The 21,272-nt window shown below is 36.8% G+C and overlaps 1 protein-coding gene across 3 annotated transcripts in view; it reads right to left on the bottom strand.

The window, feature by feature from the left end:
• Positions 1-21,272, bottom strand: part of BRAF (B-Raf proto-oncogene, serine/threonine kinase) — a 75,256-nt gene that overhangs the window by 22,909 nt on the left and 31,075 nt on the right. For all 3 annotated transcript variants that reach the window (XM_024742491.1, XM_024742492.1, XM_024742490.1), the window contains 3 exons: positions 5,363-5,409; positions 4,444-4,562; positions 537-668 (listed from right to left, as the gene is read on the bottom strand). In XM_024742491.1, the coding sequence (XP_024598259.1) occupies positions 537-668; positions 4,444-4,562; positions 5,363-5,409 (298 nt within the window). The remainder of the gene's footprint in view (positions 1-536; positions 669-4,443; positions 4,563-5,362; positions 5,410-21,272) is intronic.

Raw genomic sequence — 21,272 nt, 5'->3', positions numbered from 1 at the left:
CTTTTAGGAAGAGAGAAGTAAAAAATTCCCTCCCACTTGAATTCTCACCACAGAAAAATGAAAGCATGATGTAACAGTCCTTTCATTTACCTAGTTTTAAAAATTTAAGAAGTATGGAGAAATCTTAATAATTTTAAAAGGATTTGATATAAATAAGTTCAGAGCTGAGGGCCTGGCTCAGATAGCACAATCTGTGATAGAGTAAAAGGGGTAAGCCCAGATGCTGTAGCAGCAGAGCTCATTCTTCTAACTGTGCCATGGTCAAGAGGCATGAGGTATAATCATTATTACATCTCTAGTTTCTAGTCAGAAGATCAGGAGTTTCACTCCACTACAAGACTTAAGCATGGTATTTCCAGGAAAGGCCTTACATGCTGCTATTACTGCCAACAGTATACAAAAGGTTCTAAAACTGGTGACAAAGATCAAGAGATCTATCTTTCATGCTTACCCAGGAGCCAATACCTCTTTTCTACAATGAACTGGAGCCTTTCTACAAACAGTAAAATGAACCTCAAGAGATGGTAAATATTTACCTGGTCCCTGTTGTTGATGTTTGAATAAGGTAACTGCCCGGTCATCAATTCATACAGAACAATCCCAAATGCATATACATCTGACTGAAAGCTATATGGGTTTTTATCTTGCATTCTGATTACTTCTGGTGCCTGGTAGAACATAAAAAGAAAAATATTCTTGTTTATTCTTCACATCAACTGAATAAAGACTGAAAACCAAACTATTATAATTCCCAGAACAATGTTTTTATCATTAAATAACCCATGTAATATGTAATCAATTCTCTTACTTATGGCCAAAGAAATAAAACTGATTATGAAAGATAAATTTTAAAAAATGTTCTGTAAACTCTGAGAGAGGCAGTACTAGCTGAGATTCTATATACATTACTAAGATTTTATAATTTTATCAGCTGCCCTCTTTCTGTACAAAATACCATCACTGCCATTTGAATTTTTCCCATGACTTACCCTATCAAGAGTGAGTTCCTACCTTCCATTCCTGATTCAGGAAAGAAATACTAGACCTGTTGTTATGAGATGTTTGGAAGTAGCACAACCACTATGGTAATCACCTTAGAATTTAAGTTTTCCCATTGGTACAAATGATTCTCCTTATCTCAGGGCACCTTAGACAATAAAGGTAAAATTTCAAGACTGATAAACTCAAACTCCTTTCTTGCCTCCAAAAGCGGTATGAATATGCTATGGATGCTTTATTAACAAAAGCAATAGACAGTAGGTAGATTTAGTAGAAGATGGTATAAAGAATCTTTTGGCTGCTGCTTCTTGGGCAAAGATACAGATCTAATCATATTTGTTACATTTTTACACATTTCAGTCACTGTATTCTACAGCTAGATTTCTTATTAGCTGTTTACATGAAATACAATAAACGGTTGATTAAATCTTAGCTTAAAGGAGTTCTTTCACCTTGCATCTTCTGTATTGTTTCATTTGGAAGAAATTAGAGAAACTGCAGGGTATTAAAAAAACTTTGTGAAAACATTAACTTGATACCAAAACCAGGACTAACTGCAAAAATGAAAGACCTGGGACAGGATTCTTGGTTATTGGTCAGGGTAAGGCAGGTCAGGCTATCTCTCAAGGCAGGCAGTAAGAGCATCCAGCCTCACCTGCAAAACAGACTCACCTGTGCAGCCTTTAACCTCTCAACATCCAGACTACATTCTAGCCCAATAATATACCATCAGAGTCTGGGGATGGGAACAGCTCCAATTGTGAGTTTTTATAGTTCCCCAGATGACTTTAATGTCCAACCAAGGTTGAGAACCACTGATGAAAGATGTGTGGGAGATCCAGATGAGAGTAAAGGATTGCGGGGGGGGGCATGCAGTGAAGAAGGTTTTATCTATTTGCTTTTGTCATATATTTTATTGATAACTGCTCTTGGTAGTACAGCGCAAAATAAACCACATACAACTGTGATGTAATGAACAAGCCAGAATATAAGAGGCTGGTTATGATACAGACATAATTTTCAAAGCCAGAACACAATTTCTGTGAGGGACAGTGTAAGAACTACCCTTTTAAATTTTAGTTTTACCTCACTGTTGTTGGTAGATGGTTTGATGAAAGGTCGTATGGGATCTATTTATAAGAAACGCATGATTTATCTTCAATTAATTTAGTAATTTGTAAAAATTTTCACAGAAGTTTCTTTCTTCTTTAAGATATAAATAAAGCAAGGTTGAGAATACTATTGTAAATAATTCAGAGAATTACATAACCTTTGGTTCTGAACAAACTCTTCTCTCCTAGTCTATGGAAATACTCATATTTGTTTCTGAAGGCAATATCAACCCAAAAGGATTTTAGTCAACAATTAAGTGTACTACTGACTAATCTCTTGTCTTAAAACGCAGCTTGATGGAATAAAGGATGAACCCATCTACGCAGGTATCAACAAAAAAGAAATTAAAAGAAAATATAAACCTTCATGTATAATAGTAGTCTATAAACTGTATAAACTAAGGTTTTTGGAAAAGGACAAATCTGGAGACTTGACTGAGCCTAACTTTCCCCGCACCAGTTAAAATAAACACACCTTTAAAACACGTAACACTTGTTTCTTTATAATTGTAGGTTTTGCAATTTCTCTCCCCCTTAGGATACACTGTTATCTTTGTTACAAGGTATATGCCTTAAAGGTATCTGAGATCCAGATTACAATTATTAATTAGCTTCTTGTTTATAATTATTTATTAAAACAAACATATATTGAAGAAAAAAATATAGCTAACTCTAATTACTAAACCTGAGAAAATGCATTCAAAATCCACTAGTTCAACCCAATGTTAAAGATGGAGAGACTTGGAGGAGGTCAAGGAACGTGCAAGTTAAGAGTCAAACAGAGCACGAGAGTACAGACCTTCTGACTCCTAGTCCAATGCCGCCCCCTTCCCACCTTGCCACTCTAATGCCAGTTATTATTACAAGAAATCATGGCCAAATTTAACCCTAGGCGTATCTTGACTAATTCAGAATCCTACCTTGGAATTCTCTTTATGGAACTGCTACAGATAAGTTCAGGGAATTTAGGCCAATGTGGCTTTGAAAGCCCTTGCAGCTTTTCTATTTCCAGCAGGGTGTCCCAAAGTCTTACTGCAGATTCAGTTATTTAAAGCTTAAAACTGCACTAAGAGTTTTGGGACACCCTGTATTCAGCTTGGAGCAGATGTTCCCAAACTTTTTGGTCTCAGGACTCTTTTTCAGTCTTAAAAATTATGGACAACCCCAAGAAGCTTCTGTTTATGTGGATTATACCTGTGGATATTCATCATATTAAAACTTTGAGAAACTGTTAAAATATTTATTAATTTAAATAACAAAACAGTCATTAGATGTTAACATAGATCACCCATTTTTTTTTAATGAACAGTAACTGTATTTTCAAAAACAAAGTTTAGTGAGAAGAATAGTACTGCAATTCTTTTTTTTTTTTTGCCACGCTGCGCGGCATGTGGGATCTTAGTTCTCCGACCAGGGACTGATCCCGTATCCCCTGCAGTGGAAGCGTGGAGTCTTAACCACTGGACCACCAGGGAAGTCCCTGCAATTCTTTTTGACTGGTTTAACAGCAGCCAGCTAGAGTCACATATTTGCTTATGCATTCAATCTGCTCTGATGTGTTGAAGAATATGAAGAAAAATCTAGTTTCACACAGGACGACCTTGGGGACCTCTGACAGGGTCTTAAGGACCCTTCTGAGAACAGCTGGCTTAAGAAAATGATCCCATGCTGCCCTTTTCACAGCTGCTGAAAGTAACTGCACAGAAGTGTTAGTTCCCTCCTCTTATAACTTCTCTTTCTTATTTTCCGCAAAGCAGAAATATGAATAAAGAAAGAAAGAAAGAGCTATGCAGGGCCCACAAAACTGATAGTGTTAAAAATCTACCTTTCATTTTTCTTTTTGTCTTTCCTTTCCCGGCTGCCCATAATTATACGGTTCTTTCTAGTCTAAAGAAAGTAACTTTCCAATTTAGGCTTAAATAAGATTGTGAAACAGCCTCTCTCTTAAAGGGAGTAATTCTTTTATTGAAACCTTAATAATGGCTGCAGATCACACCTGCTTAAATTGCATACTTTTTTTTTTTGAAACCGGATACACAGAACATTCTGAACACAAAATATTTTAAAGAGACAATCTGAATAAAATTTAAACAGTGTTTATAAAATACACTTTTTGTTTGAAATATACTGAAACTGGTTTCATAATATTCTTTTTAAAGATAAAGAAAAAAGTTAAAATCTATTTATATATAAAGTAAGATCAACATTGGTTTTTGTGAATACTGAGAACTATGAAAATACTATAGTTGAAATCTTCAGTGACTTTCTAATAACTCAACAGCATCTCAGGGTCCAAAAATTTAATTAATGGAGAAATAGCCTCAATTCTTACCATCCACAAAATGGATCCAGACAACTGTTCAAATTGATGGGACCCACTCCATCGAGATTTCACTGTGGCTAGACCAAAATCACCTATTTTTACTGTGAGGTCTTCATGAAGAAAAATATCTGAGGTGTAGTAAGTAAAGGAAAATAACAGATCTCATTTTCCTATCAAAGCAACCATTATGAAAAATTTAGGTAGGAGATCCAATTTCTATAATTCTATATATTATGATATTCTTTAAAGAAGTATAGTACTTCATATTTCCTTTTAAAGTTAATAAATATGTTTTAAAAATAGTGTTATTTGGACTCTGTGACCTGCTTTTAAGATATTTGGTGCTTGAAATGTGGTAGGATGAGGTGAGATGTTTTCCTAAGTTTATGGGAGACATTGAAACTTTCCCATTAGATTTTAGTAATGGAGGCCCAAATATCTTTCCGGCACTGCTGGGAAAGCTGGAAAGGCTCTTCAATGGAATGAAGGAAGGCAACTGGCAGACAGGATCTTAATTTGGGCTTATGGAAGAAGAAATGTTACGTTTTTCTCACCTCATTGTTATATAATGTAGAGCCTTCAGTTACATCTCAACTACCACTGAGCAAGGTCAGAGCACTGAAAGAAACTAGTAGATAGCTACAAAACTATGCATCTTGTAGTGCTTATAGAACATAAAGAAGCAAGCAAAGAGTCCTACTATCATAATGACTTGATAGGTTTTTTTGTAATGGTCAATTGTTCAAAAACCAAAAGCAGGTTGTAGTACCTTGTACTACTATACTCTTGTGTAAACCCATTTATTAATTCCCTTTACAGTGTATTATTGAACTTAGCATGAAAACTGTTTTTACATAATGTGAAGATAAAATGCAGGAGAAAAGGTCAGGATGTTTTCAAACTTCGCAGACAAATTCAAGAAGGATACTATTACTCTTGAGGTCTCTGTGGATGATTGACTTGGCGTGTAAGTAACTGAAAAACAAAACATCATTTTAACCTGAGTAGAGCTAAAGACTCTGGCCTCAGTATCTACAGAACACATTTAGGGGTATAAATAAAGATTTATTTAGAATCATGATACAACTGCAAACTGTACATAACCCCTTTAAATAAGAAATAGTAAAATAGACTGCAAGTGAACTAAGGATTTTAGGACCATATTACTATTATGGTACAACCAAAATCTTTTCTATTGAAAGACTTTGCTTTATCTTTTACTATTTACCAATACAAACCTTCCACTCCAGTCAAGCCTATTTATCCAGGTCCTTTAAGTATACCTTGGTATTTAATCCCACCTCTGTGACCAATGCTCCCCTCTCACACCAAATTAGCTTTCATTCTATTCTCTACTGAATCATACTTATTCTTTAAGATTCAACATACATTATGACTCCTAAGTGAAGCTTTCCCAAGACTCAACCACAAGTGATCTTTCTTTCCCCTGTTCAGTTATGTAGTAATTATTTTAACAGTTTGATTCATGTATTTTTTTCACCTGCCTATGTTCATTTTCTATTTGGAATGTAAACTCCATTTGATAAAACTTTTTTAAAAAGTAGAATTATATATTCTAAAAAGACCTTCTTAAAACTAGTGAGGTGCTTACTTTCTAATGTAATGGACACAGTGAATCTATTTCAAAGTCAATGGGAAGTTTAAATCATCTGATACCCCTAAAAACTGTCTTAGTTGAGTTTATTGAGGGAAAGAGCTGTGTCTAGTTTATTTCTGTTTATCCCCAGTGCCTAGTACAGTGCCTGGCATGTGGCAGGTATTCAATACATATCTGTTGAATCAACTACAATAAGATGCATATAATGTCCTAATCAAGGTTATTTTTCTTCATTTAATACTGGAAAGAACAGACATATGAGACTTCTGAAATCTAACAATGACTGTTAGAAAATAAATTTTGCCTTAAAGTAAAACCTTAAAATTCAAATGATATAATCAAAATTATGTAATGAACACTGTTAAAAATGAAAGCTTTGCAAATAATTAAGTTTATTATTTATGCTTTCTCAATTAAATTTTAAACCTTCAATTAAATTTTCTCATCCAGAGATCAAGATCTCGAAATTTTTTCTCAGACCAAATTTTCATTTAAAATTACTTGTTTATACAAGTAACTCCTTCTCCTCCATTACTCTTACATGATACTGTTTACTTCCTTCACAGCATTTATCACAATCTGAACTTATCTTGCTGTTATGATTTTTTAGGCCTAGCATTTGATATACTACATCACACTGTCACTCTTCCATTGAAAAAAAACATGATGTCATAGGTCTCATTTGCTTAAAAAGTTCTGCAGTGGCAAACAAAGGTAAAAATAACAGATGGAGAAAAATGAGTCTCAATCAAAAGCTGTTCCAAGATGGGGAGACCTTATCCTCATTAGAAAGAAAAGGGGACGGGTGATGGTGCTGGCGGTGGAGCTCAGTGCTTCAGTCTGGTATTTAGTGCACAGATAAGGTGTTGGTCTTTGAAAAGACATTCTGTCTCCTTTGAAATTAAAAACAACAATAACAACAACAAATGGATGGTATGCATGAGAATACGGAGGCATGATGAAGTTATAAGATGGGAAGATAAAGGTATTTCTTGACGGATAGTGTCAATCCTCTCAACAAATCTGATACAAAGAAAGACAGCAAGAATAGGGTAGACAGAAATGTAACCAGAGGGCTGAAGACAGAAAATTTCTGGCCAGGAAAGTACTAGGTAATTAACAAGATATAAATATGATGGCTGAGCTAGTGATATAACCATAAACAGCATAAATCTATTATAGGCCAAAGTTGCATATAGCTGCAACTTGAAATAACACTACTTTATTCTTGTATAATCCCCTATTGTTTAGAAATTGCTTTACTAACTTATATCTCATTTAATAAACTCTTTCTGTAACACTTCTATAACAAAAGCAGCAAAAGAACAGAAATCCAGGTCTATATAATGGAAGGTTGGAAAGAAAAGAGACTTAAATTCCCCAGCTGGAAAAATGGGATAGGTATCATACCTCAATCCCTACATAATATTCCAGAGTAATTACTACCTTAAATAATTATATTATAGGCTAACACTAAACCATTATTTCCTAAGCACCAACCAGTTACAGTGGAAGATGCCAAAAACCACACAACTGGTTGAGGGTAAGGAAGGGAATAAGAATAAATTGACTTTGCTACAGATGATGCAAAAGTCTATCCATTACATAGGACAATTAAATTGGACCGCCTTCTTACCTTTCGAAGATGTTAAGTAGAACCTTATAAGTTTATAAAAGTAGCAGGAAAGAAAAAACATGCTATAAACTAAATGAATATCATTCTCTTGATAGGTTTCTGTTAGGAGTCTCCTTCCTTGTAAAAGAAAAAGTGTCCATTTACAGACTCAATTTAATCTTAAAGCTGGCAAATCATCCAGTAAAATTTGTTCCCTACACTGCTTCTTCCAAGGTCTTATCCAAGATTCAGCTTTTCAACATTCTTTTTAGACCATAATATGATGCCCCGAAAGGAAATACAATGCCCTAGATTTGATCTGATCAACACAAACTAGAGTGAGATTCTCATCTTCATCCTCCCCTTAAATGTAAGACCTGAAACCATAAAACTCCTAGAAGAAAACATAGGCAGTAAGCTCCTTGACATTGGACTTGATGACAAGTTGTTTGCGTCTGACACCAAAAGTAAAGGCAACAAAAGCAAAAACAAACAAGTGGGACTACACCAAACAAAAAAGCTTCTGCACAGCACAGGAAACCACCAACAAGATGAAAAGGCAACCTACCAAATGAGAGAAAGTATTTGCAAATCATATATCCGATAAGGGGATACCCAAAAAATATAAAGAACTCAGTAGCAAAAAACCCAATCTAGTTTTAAAAATAGACATTTTCCCAAAGAAGACATACAAATGGCCAACAGGTACATACATGAAAAGGTGTTCAACATCACTAATCACCAGGGAAATGCAAATCAAAACCACAATGAGATATCACCTCATATCTGTTAGAATGGCTATTATCAAAAAGACAAGAAATACCAAGTGCTGGCGAGGAGTAAAGGGAATACTTATGCACTGTTGGTGGGAATATAAATTGGTGCAGCTGCTATGGAAAACAGACTGCAGGGTCCTCAAAAAATTAGAAACAGAATTACCATATGATGTAGCAATCCCACTTTTGGGTATATATATATCCAAAAAAATTTAAATCAGGATCTCAAAGAGTTATTTGCACTCTCATGTTCACTGCAGCATTATTCACAACAACCAAGATGTGGAAACAACCTAAGCGTCCATGAATGGATAAAGAAAATGTAACACACACATACATACACACAGGAATAAGCCATAAAAAAAGAAGGAAATCCTGCCATTTATGACAACATGGATGGATCTTGAGGGCATTATGCTAAGTGAGATAAGTCAGAGAAAGACAAATACTGTATGATCTCACTTACATTTGGAAAAACAGAACAAAAACAAAAACAAAACTCAAATTAATCTTCATCTTCCTTACAGCAGGAAAAAATGTTTACTGCACCAGCCATTACTATTATGGCAGCCACAGTCACTCAACTGACTCCTATTAAAATTATATTCAATTACAACCCTAGAGAGTTGTTGTTCCTGCGTTGCTCCTACAAAACCATTTCCCTCATCCAACATTTGTATACTTCTCTTTTTTGGACTTGGATAAGATTTCATATTTTGTAGACATGACCTATAATTTCAGCTTATTAAAATGTTACTTTTCACTAAAATATAAGTTATAAAAGATCAGCATGCTAATGATGCCCTCATCTAAGTTATCTGTAAATACGCAGTCAGATTCAAGAGAAGAAGGAGGACAAAAATCTCCTAGCTTAAGACCTTCAGGTATGACAATAATACAGTTATGAACCTAGTTAAATTCTTCATATTTGTTACATATCTCCATCTTATCCTCAAGAATATCATGAGAAATATTATTCAAATACCTTGCTGAAATTCAAATACTATGCCTACACCATCTGTAGGTGCAGGCATTTACCAGTCTAGTCTATTTATAAAAGCCTCAAGTATATCTCTCTCAAGTTTGCTGCTATTTTCTTGTGTTTTCTACTATTTCTAAAACCAAACGACTGGCCTACACAGACATTAGCACTTCAGTCCTCTTGCATCTAATGCTACACAATTTCAAAAAAGTTCATCAGTCTTCACACAGCAAGCTAAATCTCTCCTCTGACACCAATAGAGAATTCAGCAGTTGACTGGACTGGTATGCGTGACAGTGGTGACAAGGTGTTATTTTATCCAAATACAGTTTCAAATTCTGGTCTCCCTTCTACTTTGTTGCCCTCCAAGCCCTCATAATCACAATGTGGAAAGTGAGCAAGACCGAAGGGAATGCCCTTCTGCTACTCCTGTGTAGTCAGTAATCATTTACCACTTTAAAGTAATTAAAATCCTTAATACATGGAGTTCACACATTTTTCAGTTGTGCTCTATAGTGGCCTAAATTCTATTTTTACTTAGATTTTTCAGTTTCTGTCGCGGTAAAAAAGTCAAATTTATTGAGAGGTATAACTAGTATACAACACCAAATGCACCCAATTTTTATGCAGTTTAAAGGGTTTTTCACAAACACACATATATACACTTGTCTAAAGACCAACCACAATAAAGATGGATATCCATCACCCCTAGAAGTTTCTTCACACATTTCTGCAATTAATAACACCCACACTAGGCTCAGGCAACCACTGATAATGATTTCTGTCACTAGCGATTAGTTTTGCCTTTTCTAGAGTTTCACATAAATATATGGCTTCTTTTGCTCAGCATGATCCTGAGATTCACACACTGGCTGCATGCAGTATTAAGAGGGTACAGATATACCATAACTTACCCAGTTACCTGTCAGACATTTGGGTTGTTGTGTTTTTTGGCAATTATGAATAACATACTATAAACATTCATGTACATATCTTTGTTGTTGACTTGTTTTCATTTCTTTTGGGGAAATCAGTAGGATTAGAATTGCTCATATGGTAATTTTAATTTTAAAAGAAACTGCCAAAGTGGTTGTACCATTTAAGATCCTCACTAGCAATGTATAAGAATTCTGGTTACTCTGCATCCTTGCTAATAAACCTGGTATTGTTGGCTCTGATTATAAGCATTCTAGCGGGTGTGCAGGGGAACCTTGTCTATTTTAATGCCTAACATATTGAACATCTTTGCATTGCTTATTGGCCATTCTTTTATATTCTTTAACAAATTACTCCAATCTTTTGCCCATTTTTCCACTGGGTAGTTTGTCTTATTACTGAGTTGTAAGAGTTCTATATATGCTTTGGATACAATTCTTTAACCAGATAATGTATCTTGCAAACATTTTCCTCAAGACTGGGGCTTGTCTTTTCATTTTCTTAACAATGTCTTTCAAAAAGCAAAAGTTTTGAATTTTGATGAAGTCCAATTTACGAATTTTTTCTTCTACGGTTCTTTTTTTTTTTTTTTTTCCTGCGGTACGCGGGCCTCTCCCTTTTATGGCCTCCGGACGCGCAGGCTCAGCAGCCATGGCTCACCGGCCCAGCCGCTCTGCGGCATGTGGGATCTTCCCGGACCGGGGCACGAACCCGTGTCCCCTGCATCGGCAGGCGGACTCTCAACCACTGCGCCACCAGGGAAGCCCTCTTCTACGGTTCTTAATTTTTGTGTCCTAAGAAATCTTTGCCTATCTTTGGGCTACAGTGATTTTCTCCTATGTTTCTTCAGAAGTTTTAGATGTTCAGCTTTTAGTCTTAGGTCTGTGATCCATTTTGAATGAATATTCATGCCTTGTATCAGGAAAGGGCTATTTATTTATCCTATATGGATATATAGTTGTCCCAGCAACATTTGTTGAAAGGGCTATCCTTTCTCCATGAATTGCCCTAGCATCTTGGTTAAAAAAAAAAAAAGACAACTGACCACAGACATAATAGATATATTTGTAGGCTTTCTTTCCTCCCTGTGTTGACTCACACATCTATCCTTATGCCAATGGTACGCGGGCCTCTCACTGTTATGGCCTCCGGACGCGCAGGCTCAGCAGCCATGGCTCACCGGCCCAGCCGCTCTGCGGCATGTGGGATCTTCCCGGACCGGGGCACGAACCCGTGTCCCCTGCATCGGCAGGCGGACTCTCAACCACTGCGCCACCAGGGAAGCCCTCTTCTACGGTTCTTAATTTTTGTGTCCTAAGAAATCTTTGCCTATCTTTGGGCTACAGTGATTTTCTCCTATGTTTCTTCAGAAGTTTTAGATGTTCAGCTTTTAGTCTTAGGTCTGTGATCCATTTTGAATGAATATTCATGCCTTGTATCAGGAAAGGGCTATTTATTTATCCTATATGGATATATAGTTGTCCCAGCAACATTTGTTGAAAGGGCTATCCTTTCTCCATGAATTGCCCTAGCATCTTGGTTAAAAAAAAAAAAAGACAACTGACCACAGACATAATAGATATATTTCTAGGCTTTCTTTCCTCCCTGTGTTGACTCACACATCTATCCTTATGCCAATATCACAGTGTCTTGATTACTGTGGCTTTATAGAAAGTTTTGAAATCTCACACTAAATGTCCTTCAACTTTGTTCTTTTTCAAAACTGTCTTGACTATTCTAGCCACTGCATTTCCATATACATTTTAGGATCAACTTGTGAATTTCTACAAAAAATCCTGCTGAGACTTTGACTGGGACTGCACTGAACCTACAGATTCTATAGATCAATTTGGAAAGAACAGACATCTTAACAATGTTGAGTTTTCTAGTCCATGAGTATGATATTTGTATGTCTTTTTTGTTTCCTATCTGGGACCCGCATTAGAGAGGGTATAATCCCTCTTTGGAAAATATTCTCATCATTGTTTCTTAAGTACAACACTGGCCTGAAGAGAATAAATGAGAATGTATTGTAAACGTGGAATATCATGATATTGATGGAATAGCAAAAACTATGCTAATCTCTCTTTTTAAGTTCATTTCAAACATTCATAAGCCCAAATACATAAAATCAGAAGCATGATATTTGTTTATTTATAAGAGCAAGACAGCTCAATGTGGGAAAGGATAGATATTTGAACAAATGTTGCTGGGACAATTGGATACCCGTATGAGGGAAAAAAACCTTCAACCCTTACCTCATACCAATTTGAAGTGGGTTGAAGAACTAAAACTAAAAGCAAAAACTGTAAAACTTTTATAAGAAAACAAAGAATTACTATCACCCTCTTGTACATGTAAAGCATTTTCAAGTTCTCAGGATATTTTTACATCACTTGGTTTTATAACCTTTTTGTTTCTTTGTGAGGCAAGCAAAAAGGCAATAATGCCACTTATGCTGATGGGAAAACCAGAGCCCAGAGGACCTAAGTGACATGACCAGAGAGGCATAGTAGAAAGGGCATGGGTTTTGAGTGTACAGATTTCACTTTGAATTCCAACTGTATCACTTACTAGCCACACGACCTTGGGTACATGACATAATTTCTCTAAGCTTTGGATTCCTAACCTGTAAAATGGAGATAATAATTATGTTCACCTTCATAGGTTCTTTCTTCCACTTATTTAACACATATTTATTGAAAGCCCACCATGTGCTAGGCAACAACTGTTCTAAGTCTTGGAGATAAGGCAGAAAATCCCTACCCTCAAGGGGCTTGCATTTTAGTATAGAAGATAGAAAATAAAGAAGATGCATGAGTAGAATATACTGTATTCTATAGGTGGGAGACAGAAAATGCTAAGTTGTAGGGGGTTGTAATTTTAGGCCAGGGAGGGCCTCTTTACAAAGGACATTTTGGGTAAAGATTCAAAGGAGGGGAGGGAGTCATGCAGATATGGGATAAGAACACAGTAGGCAGAGGGACTAGCAAGGGCAAAGTCCTACAGCAGGTGTGTACTTCCCATGTTCTAAGAATGGCAAAGAAGGCAAACTGGCTGGGAACAGAAAGAGCAAGAGGGAGAAGAGTAGTGAATGAGCTGAGAGAGGGAGTAAAATAGGCAGTGGGGGAGGAAGGGTCGTGGTGGTGGTCACATTACAAGGACTATTATAAGGACTTCGGCTTCCTTTCTGCATGAAATGTGAAGACACTTGAGGAGCAGAGGAGCAACGTAATCTGACCCAAGTCTTCAAAGGACCACTCTGGCTGCTGTGCTGAGAGTAAGTCGAGGGTGGGTAAGGGCAGAAGCAAAGCACTCATCCAGCCAAGAGATAACTGTGGCTTGAATCACGGTGACAGGAAAAGAGGTGACGAGAAGTTGTAAGAGTCTAGATATACTTTAAAGATAGAGCTAACAGGAGCTGATTAACAGATTGGTTGTATGGTATGAGAAAAAGAAAGGAGTCAAAAATTCAGTACAAAATGTCAGGCATAAGCAGCCTAAGAACAGAGTTGCCAGTTACTGAGATGAAAAGACTGTTTGGAAGGGCAGGCTTGAGGAAAAAGATCAGGACCTCAGAACTAGACACGTTAAATTTGAGATGTCCATTAGACAATGAAGCGATGTTGAGCACACAGTTAGACATGACAGTCTGGAGTTCAGAGGAAATGAACTGGCTGGAGACTGGCACAGAAAAGGTAATTAAATGGTATTTTAACTCACAAAACTGGATGCGATTACCAAAGGAACATAATCCCTGGACTATTCCAATATTTAGAGAGGTTAAGGAGTTGAAAAAGAACTAGCTGAGAAGGAACAGATAGTAAGGAGAAGGAAAATCAGAATATGATTTAAAGTGGCGTTTCTCAAACTTTAGTATGCATACAAATCACTCAGGGATCTTGTTAAAATGCAGTCTTCAATTCCGTAGATCTGGGGTGGTGCCTAAAATGTGTCATTTGGAAAGGCTCCCAGGTGGTAGAGTTTAAAGGATTAAGAAGAGGTTTCATGAAAAAGAGTGTGATCAAATGCATTATATATTTCTGATGGGTCAAAAAGATTGAGGACTGAGTATTTAACCACTGGATCTAGCAACATGGTAATTATCTTATTCGGAGATATTTCAGTGAAGTGTCAGAGGCAAAAAAGCCTGATTGGAGTGGAGTCCAAGACAAAAGGGGAGGGAAGAAAATCAGAGAGTGCGTATCAACAACTCTTGAGAAGTTTTACTATAAGAGAAACAAGAGGAATGAGGTGATAGCTTCAGAGGGAAGTGGGATCAAGGAAGGGACCTCCACAACTCTTTTATTATGAAAATTTTTAATCGTAGAGAAAAATTAAAAGAAGAGTACAGTAAATACCCTGGTGCCCTCCACCTAGGTTCAACAACTGTCAGCATTCTTCCAAATGTGCATGATAAGAAAGATGTTTTAAAATGGGAGAAAATCCAGTAGAAAAGGAAAATCTGATGATGTACAGGAGAGAGCCACTCAAAAGATGTCAGTGAGTAGGAGAAAGGGGATGGAATCTAGTGCACAAAATTGAAGGACTGGCTTTTACTCTTAGTGATAAAACAGAAAAACTGAGCATGAATGTAGGTAGGTAGGTAGATACTGTGGTGGGTGCTTCTAATTTTATTAATGAAATGGCAAGCAAGGTTATCAGTTGACAGTTCTTGGAGGAGAGGTGTTGGAGAACTGAGGATAAAGGAAGTGTGACAGTGTCTACGAGAGAGGAAGAGCAAAAAACCAGGGAAGGGAAAGTATGATTGCTGCATGGCATTAAGGGCTCACTTGAGGTGTTGAAAGGATTGACTGAACTGAAGAAGAAGAACAGCGTAGAGTTTAAGGAAATACACCCTGGAGCCAAAGGGCTTGCGGCAAGTCACCTGGCCTTTTAAACTATAGTTTCTCCATCAGTAAGTAGGGGGTAATAATAGGATCTACCTCACAGGGTTGTTGAGGATTAACTGAGGTAGTATACATAAAGTACACAGAACAGTGTCTGGCACAAAGTACTATGTAAGTGCTAAATATACCACTGTATATAAAAAACCACAAAACATAGCTGGTATAAAAAAAAGAGTGAGTTACTAGTAGTATCAGAGCTGGAGTCAGAACATAATATTTATTGATCAGTAAAGATGTCTAAAATAAGAGCAAGTAAAAAATAAAGGTAAAACCAGTGTGATTCCATATTTAAAACGACAACAACAAACCACTGTATACAGTATTAAAATACAGAATTCTGAAAAGATACACAATACGACACATCAAAACACTAATGGTACTTCTCTCTCAGTGGAGTACTGGTGCTTATTTATGTTTACATTTTCTAAATTTTCTATAATGATTATGTATTTCCTTATAATACCTTATATTTTGAAATTAAGAAAAACTGCAACAAAGGCTAATGTAGAAATCACTTATTCTCACCATACTTAACACGGTTAAATTTTTACACATTTGCCTCCTGTCTTTTAAAAAAATTTATACCTGTAAAAAGGTTGTGAAAGTAAAACACAACTGTAGAATCTTTTTAATTAAAAGCCAGAAACCACAAGAATTTTATATAGGTAAAGCTAAAGCCCCTCTCTGCTTGATAGCTATCCCCATCTTGACCCCTTTTTGCCATTCCTGGAGACAACAACTACTGAGCTTGGCATATACCTTCTAATCTTTGCTTTAATACTTCTACATACATATATGTAAGACTTAAAAATATATATATAGGGCTTCCCTGGTGGCGCAGTGGTTGAGAGTCTGCCTGCCAGTGCAGGGGACGCCGGTTTGAGCCCCGGTCTGGGAGGAGCCCACATGCCGCGGAGCAACTGAGCCCGTGAGGCACAACTACTGAGCCTGAGCGTCTAGCGCCTGTGCTCCGCAACAAGAGGAGCCACGGCAATGAGAAGCCCACGCACCGCGATGAAGAGTAGCCCCTGCTCGCCGCAGCTAGAGAAAAAGCCCTCGCACAGAAACGAAAACCCAACACAGCCAAAAAAAAATAAATATATATATATAACGTTTTGTTTTTAAAATTTTAAGTGGTCTCATGCTACAGCTTGCTTTTCTCACTGGACATATTGTAAAGCTGATGTTGATACATATATTATTCATTTCTGCTATATATTCTTTCCCTGCAGATATGTGCCAAACTTTATCAGTCCTCTACTGATGGACATTTATGTTTCCAATTTTTCACTATTATATATTTTCCTGTAATACATCTCTTCCTATACACATCTCTTGGAACAAAAGCTGGTGTTTCTTGGGGGTAGGCCAAACACTGTACATTTTAACAGATACTTCCAAAATGTCCCCAGGGTGGTTGGTTGCATGAGGAGTGTCCCAGTAAGCAATTCCCCTAACCTTTATCAACACTTAACCTTGCCAGAATTTAGGAATTTTCCCAATTCCAGTGGGTAAAAAATAGTGTGCTTCTTTTAATTTGCATTGTTTGTGATTATCAGCAACCTCCTCTCAATTACTGTTTTTATCTACCAGAAAATGACGTTTGCTAGAATTATTCTTCAATTAATTAGAATTATTTTCAATCATTAATACATGTTCACCATCTTCTCAGCTTCAATTCATTCTTCTATCTTTCCTATAACTAGGTTTACTTATGAGTAAAAGGAGGCATACGCTTCATTATTTTAAAAAGTAAATTGTGAGCATTTATTCCCAAATTATTTTTAATCACCTTATATACAGAATATAACACTCCTGTGAGTAAACAACAGACCACAACCTTTTCTTTGTGCCTCCTTGATTTAACATTTAGTCAATTTTATAATAAAGCCTAATTTAGAATTATTAATAAATATTAGACTGATATGAAAAGTCCTGCAAAGAAACAGCACGATAGACTGACGAGTCCTGAAATTTCTTTAGTAATATTATTCTTTAAAATACCCTGGCCCTTAGGCTGAATCAATGACTATCAGGTGAGAAGATGATAAACATACTACATGAACCCTGATTCCTAAGAGTGAGTCTTTAATTATCTACCACTAGAATAGCTCTGCTCTCTTAAAGTTAACCTAGGAATCAGAAATGATCTTTTACTGAAGAGAGAGAACAAAACCACACAGGAGAAATGTCACTCATTTACCGTGTGCTTATATTCTATAATCCAATAAAGGTGACCTATTTGAAAGTCCTAATGATTCAACCTTCCTAATTACTAAAGTTTTTATCTTATCAATGACTGTGACCTCGATACTTTATACAATGAGATAGGATGCTCTTATTCTGCTTCTACCCTGTGACTTTAGAGTCAATTTTGCAAAGCAGAAAAGACCACTTTCAATAGCATCTGGAAGTCATGCAGGGGGCAGGCTATTTTGAAACGAGGCTGTGCAGAAGTACGTTATTAAGCAGCTATTTAAACAGTCTATGGAGTTACTGGTCAGCTACATCTAGCTTGTTCTGTCCTTTGTGAAATGATGGTGGAAGACAAGGGAAGAGGAACCCGACATTTAAAAGTTTAATACTTGCAAGGAAAGTCATTTCCAGTGTACTGTAAATATCAGCATTTTAACATTTTAAATTGTTATCTGAATGTTCCTTATAAAGCATCTGTTCCTGTTTCATAGAGAGAAGATCTTTTATCTCTGAGAAAAGTGATAGGTTTTTTTTGGGGGGGGGTATCTCTTCTCCTTGCATTGTGTTTGTTTATTCCTAGTTGCCTTTTCCCCCATTTGTTCTCTCTCACTGGCATCAGAGACTTCCTCTCTGATATCTGGTAATTTACAGATAATTTGTCTTTACTCAGATTGAGACTAAAAGGCTACGGAAAGCTTTGAGCATACAGATGGGCTTCTTGTTTTTGAACTCCCATGTACTCCCATCTAGGTGGAATCCCTGATATCACTACCTTTGGGTCTTTACTCTTGGCTGTTAAGATTCCTCAGACAAAACTCTTCCAATCTCTTGCCTGAAGGGGAAGGTTTGGCTGCCAGCAGTCTGGGAAGCAAATGGAAAGAGAGTACTGGGGAACTCTCCATTCATCACTCAGTAAGCAGTAACTCACCTCCCCCCGCCGCCACCCATTTCCCCCTATGTCCTGGGTCCAGAGAGTTTCTCCCCTCTCCAGAGAATACATTTCCAGTGTACTGCCAGGGTAGGGATGGGGTATCTACCCAGTGGCACAGAGCAGAAGGGATTTAGAGAAACATTTCAGACAGGCCTTTTCATTTATGTACTCTTTCTCCTCCAGAGATAACCTCACAGTGCCAATTCTTGAGACTTGAGAATTCTGTGGTACAAATCAGGTTGGTTTCCATTTTTCCACAGTCAGTTAATAATTTAGTTTTTTTGGGTGTACTATGTCCATTATCACTTCTCCATCTGCTTTCTAGCTTCTAAAATGTTACTATTCTTTTCTTCCTCTTTGTTTTCTCCATCTTTATATGTTCATGCTTCAAAAAAATTCTCATTATTATAGTTTTGGTGGAGTTTCAAGAGAGCAAAAACCTGTCACCTTAACCTGAAAATCACATAGCCACCTTAATAAGAGGATTTGCAATCTGCCAAAGCCTTCAGAAACTAAAGATGTGTTGGTACATTTAACCCCAGTTGTATATATTGTCTTATAAAGAACCGAAGGGAATTGTATCTTCTTTGGTTAAATTTAAGCTGGTAATAAAAAATATAATCTGTTAGAAGGCTTACATTTTATAATTAATACTTTCTCAGCTATTAAAATACAGGATAAACTGATGGGACGATCTACATTCATAGCCAGACATACTCATCATATAGTAAGTGTTACTTAAAAATGTAAGCAAAATATTTTAGAGAAATTAATTGACTGTAAAGCTTTATACTTATCGATCCCAAACTGTAAAGTAATGGGAAAATATTGCCTCTTAACTAACTATTCCCCAGACCACAGAACGATTCCAAGTTGATAGTGTTCTTCTCTCCTGTCACTTCTTACCTTAATCGACACTGGCACTTCACTGCCTCCTTACTGTTTCTAAAACAATTTTTAATACTATTCTCTGCTGCCTCTGTGTACAGCGAAAGCATTTCCCCTCTGTTATTCTTTATTACTTCTTTGACTATTTTTCCTTTTCTTGACATTTCTCAGTTTTGATATGACAAGGATGTGACTGCTTTCTCTTCTGGAAGGTAAACCTATCAATAATACGCAGTTGTGTGTAATCATGGTTTCATTTTTAAATTTTTGTAATATGTATCTATCACAGGCCAGGCCTTGTTCTACGCATTAGAGATAAAACAATGAACAAAACAAGACCCCTGCTCTGGTACAGCTTGTATTCTAGTGGGGATGACAGACAATAAACAAATACGTTATATGGAATTGGGTGTTAAAAACAAAAACAAGAATGGGGTATAGAGTGACAGAGTGGAGCAGGAAAATGTTATATAAGGTGATCAGAGAAGGCTTCCTTTAAAAGGCAACATTTGAACAGAGACAAAAGAGAGAAACTCTATGAATATTTGTGGCATGAGAACTTATCCCCAAAAGAAAATAACAAGTACAAAGGCCCTGAGGAAAGAAAGAGCATGCTTGGCCTGCTGAAGAAACAGCAAAGAGACTGGTGGGGTGGGAAAAGAACAAGCTTTGTTTCTCTCTCAATGTTTACCATTCTGGCCAAGGTTTACTCTTTGCAAGATTTTTTAATTAATTAATTAATTGGCTGCATTGGGTCTTCATTGCTGTGCGCAGGCTTTCTCTAGTTGTGGCGAGCAGGGGCTACTCTTCGTTGTGGTGCACGGGCTTCTCATTGTGGTGGCTTGTCATGTTGCGGTGCACAGGTTCTAGGTGTGCGGGCTTCAGTAGTTGCGGCACGTGGGCTCAGCAGTTGTGGCTCGCGGGCTCTATAGCGCAGGCTCAGCAGTTGTGGCCCATAGGCTTAGTTGTTCCACGGCATGTGGGATCCTCCCGGACCAGGGCTCAAACCTGTGTCCCCTGCATTGGCAGGCGGATTCTTAACCACTGTACCACCAGGGAAGTCCCTCTTTGCAAGATTTTAATATAATCTTTCAGATTTGAACAGATTCAGATTCAGAGGTGGGATTGTTTTAAGTCTACTGGATAAGTGGTAATGTTATTGAATAAGGTAATAATTTGCTGCAATAAGGATTTTGGCTGAATACAGGTTTATAAACAATCTAAATTACAGATATATCGCCTAGTTTTGAGACAGAGAGGGTAGGACAGTGGGAAGATTTAACAGCTAGATCTGGTTTTGAGTCTTGGTTCTATGCTTATTTGCTACAAATGATCCTGAGTCAGAGTTTTAGGCATTAGTACATGTATACTCTTTTACCTTATTCTAATTTTATAATGTAAAAGCAGTATAGTGGTTATGGGGAAAGAATAATGGTTTGGGAGTCAAAAATCCTGACTTAAACACCTTTGCTGCTGCTTATTAAATGTGGAGTCTAGACAAGTCATTTAGAAGCCTGTTTCCTTATCTGTAAACATAAAATAAAAATATCTGGGCTTCCCTGGTGGCGCAGTGGTTGAGGGTCCGCCTGCCGATGCAGGGGACACAGGTTCGTGCCCCGGTCCGGGAGGATCCCACATGCCTAAAAAAAAAAAAAAAAAAAAAAAAATCTACTTCATAACATTATAAAGATTAAATGACATAATGGCCTATGCATGTGAAAGCCATTTGTATACTATAAAATGTTAAATTAACTTAAGACACATGCATATTTTTAAACTACCTATGGAACTTTCAAACATATTTTACTTAAATTTTTTCATCTAAGTGCTTTCAAAATTTATTTAATTTTACCTTTTGATTTACCTGTTTATTTGTACTTGCATGCAAAATTTATTCTTCGTAGTCAGTTTCCTATTTTGACCCATGATAAATTTTACAGAGTAACTTTTTTTTTTTTTTTAATAAATTTTTTTATTTTTTTTTTG

This window comes from Neophocaena asiaeorientalis, unplaced genomic scaffold, assembly GCF_003031525.2.
Source record: "Neophocaena asiaeorientalis asiaeorientalis breed wild unplaced genomic scaffold, Neophocaena_asiaeorientalis_V1.1 scaffold598, whole genome shotgun sequence".
In the NCBI taxonomy this organism is placed as follows: Eukaryota; Metazoa; Chordata; class Mammalia; order Artiodactyla; family Phocoenidae; genus Neophocaena; species Neophocaena asiaeorientalis.
Note: the sequence above shows the minus strand (reverse complement) of the source record. Positions and strands in the feature narration are given on the sequence as shown.